Source organism: Mastomys coucha, unplaced genomic scaffold (assembly GCF_008632895.1).
Source record: "Mastomys coucha isolate ucsf_1 unplaced genomic scaffold, UCSF_Mcou_1 pScaffold16, whole genome shotgun sequence".
NCBI lineage: Eukaryota > Metazoa > Chordata > Mammalia > Rodentia > Muridae > Mastomys > Mastomys coucha.
Genome location: NW_022196898.1, coordinates 55,629,343 through 55,633,394, shown reverse-complemented (window position 1 = coordinate 55,633,394; position 4,052 = coordinate 55,629,343). Strand labels below are relative to the sequence as shown.

The following is a 4,052-nucleotide window of genomic DNA, read 5'->3' as shown; positions in this document are numbered from 1 at the left end:
ATACTGCAGGTCTCCCACATTCCTGGTTCGTGGAAACCCACGCTAGTAGGAAGCTGCGGGACGGCATCCTACAATCCTGCATGGCTTTTGTGTCTATATTGGATCTCTTCTTCTAACGCATGTGTGTTTAGGGCTATCTCTATACAAAACTCAGTGTACTGAAGGTGTGGGTACCACAGTGGGTGAGACTCAGATACTTCCATTGAGCATCAGAGGGAGGGGCGGGTGTGTATGTGCTGGATGTACTAACCACTAGAAAAATGGCTGCACAGAGGGATTCCCTCTGTCCAAGACTGGGGAAAGGAGAGAAGGCTTCACGGAGGAGGTGATTTTTAAGGCAGGCAGGGTTTGCAGGATGTTAGTAGAGTTCAAATGGGGAAGCAAGCAGGAACAAAGGCAGGTTCACCTGTCTGGAGTGTAGGTTGAAAAGTGAGGGTGCGATGAGACTGGGGTGATAAACAAAGGACCAGGCCAGGAAAGCCTCAGGGCCAGGCCAGGAAGGCTTGCGTTTATTCCAAAAGCGAAGGGATTAAACTTCCAGGACTCTTAGTAACTTTAGGGCAGTCCTTTGGCCATGGAATGAGTGGGCCTAAGCGGACTGAGATGAAATTGAGTTCAGAGCAGTGGCTGTAGGGAGAAAAGAGCCTGCATCACCTGGGGCCAGTGGGGACCAGGGGGGAGCTGAACTCTACGGGGATTTTTGGGAATAAGAAGAATAACAAGAAGCTCAGTGGCTGGGATTCCTGATTTGTGAGTGCTGTGGACCACAATCTGTATCATCTGCCAAGAGTGAGAATACAGGAGTGGGAGAATAGGTATGGTGACAGTCTGCGTTTCCATGGGAGAATAGGTATAGTGACAGTCTGCGCTCCCATGGGAGAACAGATGTAGTGACAGTCCGGGTACCTATAGGAGAGTAGGTATAGTGATAGTCCATGCTCCCATGGGAGAATAGGTATAGTGACAGTCCATGCTCCCATAGGAGAATAGGTATAGTGACAGTCTGCACTCCCATGGGAGAACAGATGTAGTGACAGTCCGGGTACCTATAGGAGAATAGGTATAGTCCATGCTCCCATGGGAGAATAGGTGTAGTGACAGTCCATGCTCCCATGGGAGAATAAGTGTAGTGACAGTCCGTGCACCCATAGGTATTTCTTTCCCCTGCTCTTAGATGCCAAGGAGACATGAGTGAAGGTTGAGTGACCTTGGGACAGGGTTGGAGTGGGGTGCTATGGATGGGCAGGCTCAGGAAAGCTATGCTTATTGTCAACATTGTCATTCTCTGTAGGGTCAGGGCTGTGGGAAAGGAAAAGAAGTCAGGCAGGGATGGAGGAAGAAAGGATGAAGGAAAGGAAGGATTTGGGTGCTGGGAAGAACTGAGTGAGTCTCCAATGCAGTCAGTCAGCTTACCTACTAGGGACGTTAGCTCTCTTCTAGGGCTACTTGCTTCTCAACCAAGAAAGTACCTCCTTTTTGGGCTTACTCCACCTGGCGAGGGTTTGGGCCAAGATCAACAATGTGTTGTAGTGAAACTTGCCAAATGCAGCACTCAAATGCCCAACAAATACCCTGTTCCTTATGTACCTCTGACCCCAGAGTCTGCTCAGAGCCTGCTTGACATGTTTTAAGAGGCAAGGTGGGCCACCATAAAGATACGGCTATGTGCCTCTTGCTGTAAGATTAAATGAGCCTACACATTCCCTTCTCGCAAGGAAGGCATCATTAAAGTCTCTTGTAGGATGTGTGGATTAAGTTGAGGCTACGGATTCAAGACAGGCACCATAAGTGGCTCTGTCCTAGCTTTCCCTGCTTTGTTCCTAGGTCTCTGTGGTTTCTCTGGCTGACACCAAGAGAGCAAGACAGTACCCAAGACACGTGCTGAAAGAATCAGCGGCCATGCTGTCGGGACAGTGCCTCTCCCTGTTCTCTAATCTCTGTTCCAGCTCTCATTTCTCCTCAGCCTACATTTTCTTTCCCGATCATCCCCCTCCCCCAACCCTGTCCTTCTCCCCTCTTTTCTCAGGAAGGAAAGATGCTTCATGTCCACAATGCCCCTCTGCTGTCCCTAAAGTTCTGCTCTGGAAATGAGCCCTCCTGTAGCATTATGACATCACTGTGCATTAACTAGTGGCTGTCCGTGTGGGCTGGGCCCTTGCCTTACTAGGAGCAGTGACAGGGTCACCTATCAGGCCCTATACCTTCAGGGCAACTCTCAGAGCATGGATCCCTCCTGATTCCTCTCTGGCCCCAATGTTCCTCACGGTCAAGCTGCTCTTGGGCCGAAGATGCAGCCTGAATGTATCTGGAAAAGAAAGTGTGGCCACGCTGAAGAAACTGGTTTCTCAGCACCTGCAGGTGCCAGAGGAGCAGCAGCATCTGCTGTTCCGAGGCCAGCTCCTGGATGATGACAAATACCTTTCCGATTACAGCATTGGACCCAATGCCTCCATCAATGTCATCATGCGGCCTCAAGAGGACATAGCATTGGACAAGACCCACCAAACCCAGCCCCTGTGGCTCCAGCTGGGCCAGGTCCTAGATAAACATTTTGGACCAAAGGATTCAAAGACAGTGCTGGGGTTTTTGAGGCAGGAGCATGAGGAGCGTCTGCAGAGCCTGAGCCTGGAGGCCCTGGAGCAGTTGGTGGGCCAGCTCTTAGCACAGCAGCAGCTTGAAGAGCTGGCGGAGGAAAAGGAAGCTCCTGCTGTTGCATCAGAACTCCAGCAAAACGATGAAGAAGGAGGAGGAGGGGCAGGAGGAGGAGGAGGCGGAGGAGGAGGAGGAGGAGGAGGAGGAGGAGGAGGAGGAGGAGGAAAGGAGGAAGAAGAGGAGGGTGAGGAGGATGATCAGTAAATTGGCCCATCCTTCTCTTGCTCACTAAACTTCCCCTGGACTGACCCTTCTATGTTCTTGGGCAATTTTTCTCTTTGCTTTCTCCTGATGGAGATGCTAAACTATTAAGTAGCTGGAAGATACCTGGATCCTTCTATGCCCTCTCAACTGTAGGTCCCCTTCTGAAGTGCAGACTGATTCTAGCACTGTCTCTCTGCTACAAGGGATTTGAATGGCCCAAGGTATGCTATAGGGACTGTCAAAGTCTATCCTGGCACTGAGTGGAACAGCTTTGCCAAAGCATGCCTCAGAGAAAGTCTCCAAGGCTCAAGACAGAGCCTCTTCTCCTTCAGAACAGACAAGTGTGACTTATAGAACCCAGACCCCCAGTAGTATAGGGATGAGGAAGGCTGTCAGCTGCCCTTGAACTCGTGGTGAGGCTAGCCCTGCTGCCCTGCTGCCCTGCTACCCTGCTGCCCTGCTACCCTGCTGCCCTGCTGCCCTGCTGCCCTGCTTGTGGTTCCATAACTTCAGAGATGGGACCACAGAGACAGGAGTCAAGGAAAAGGCTGGGGAAAATGGCCAATTGCATAGGCTAATCCCTGGGCTTGTGGAAATTCAGATGAAGTCCCAGAATAGCAGGAAACAGAGTCCTAGGCATGAAAAATGGTCTACAAGTGGCCCACTTGTGGGGCCAGCCTAAATAAAGTTATGCCCACTAACTAGCACATCCTGACTAATCAAGGTAGTGCCGAGCTTCTGCTATCTGACTGGCATTGCCCAGTACTTCTTTGGAGATGGGGAAAAAACAGTTACAAACAAGGCTTTCTACCCTTGTCAATGAGAGATATACACAGGGTTATGCCCATAGAGCACAGCCTGTGGCTATATGGTCTGATGCTTCTGCCTTGCAGAATATGCCAGAGGTCTTTTGTCTACCTGGGGTTAAGAGCACAGCCCTAGATCAGAGATGAGAAACCCTGTACTGTGTATGGATGGGATAGATTCGGGGCTGTCTATTGAGAACCATGGTCTTTCTTTTGGGGGATGAAGTCCCTAAAGTATTGTTCCTGTAGAATTCCAGTCCTGGAGGCCAGAGATGGAGACTGTGGAGAGGGCCGGGGGAGATAGGTTCTTGGAAAAGAATGAGCAGAGGTCTGATTTCTTTGGGAAGTACTCTGTCGTTGGCTTATAGGCTTGACCTTCAGCCTAAGCCA

At 50.5% G+C, this 4,052-nt stretch overlaps 1 protein-coding gene and 1 long non-coding RNA gene across 2 annotated transcripts; one reads left to right on the top strand and one right to left on the bottom strand.

Moving 5' to 3' along the window:
- Positions 1-482: 482 nt before the first annotated feature.
- LOC116094250 lies at positions 483-1,481 on the bottom strand. The gene is made up of 2 exons (XR_004120011.1): positions 1,414-1,481; positions 483-627 (listed from the first exon to the last, which is right to left on the bottom strand). It is a non-coding gene; the product is annotated as an uncharacterized LOC116094250 (long non-coding RNA).
- A 649-nt stretch (positions 1,482-2,130) lies between these two features.
- Positions 2,131-3,563, top strand: Ubl4b (ubiquitin like 4B). Its single transcript, XM_031376155.1, has one exon. The coding sequence runs from the start codon at positions 2,254-2,256 to the stop codon at positions 2,854-2,856; it is 603 nt and encodes a 200-aa protein (XP_031232015.1). The 5' UTR covers positions 2,131-2,253; the 3' UTR covers positions 2,857-3,563.
- The last annotated feature ends 489 nt before the right edge of the window (positions 3,564-4,052 follow it).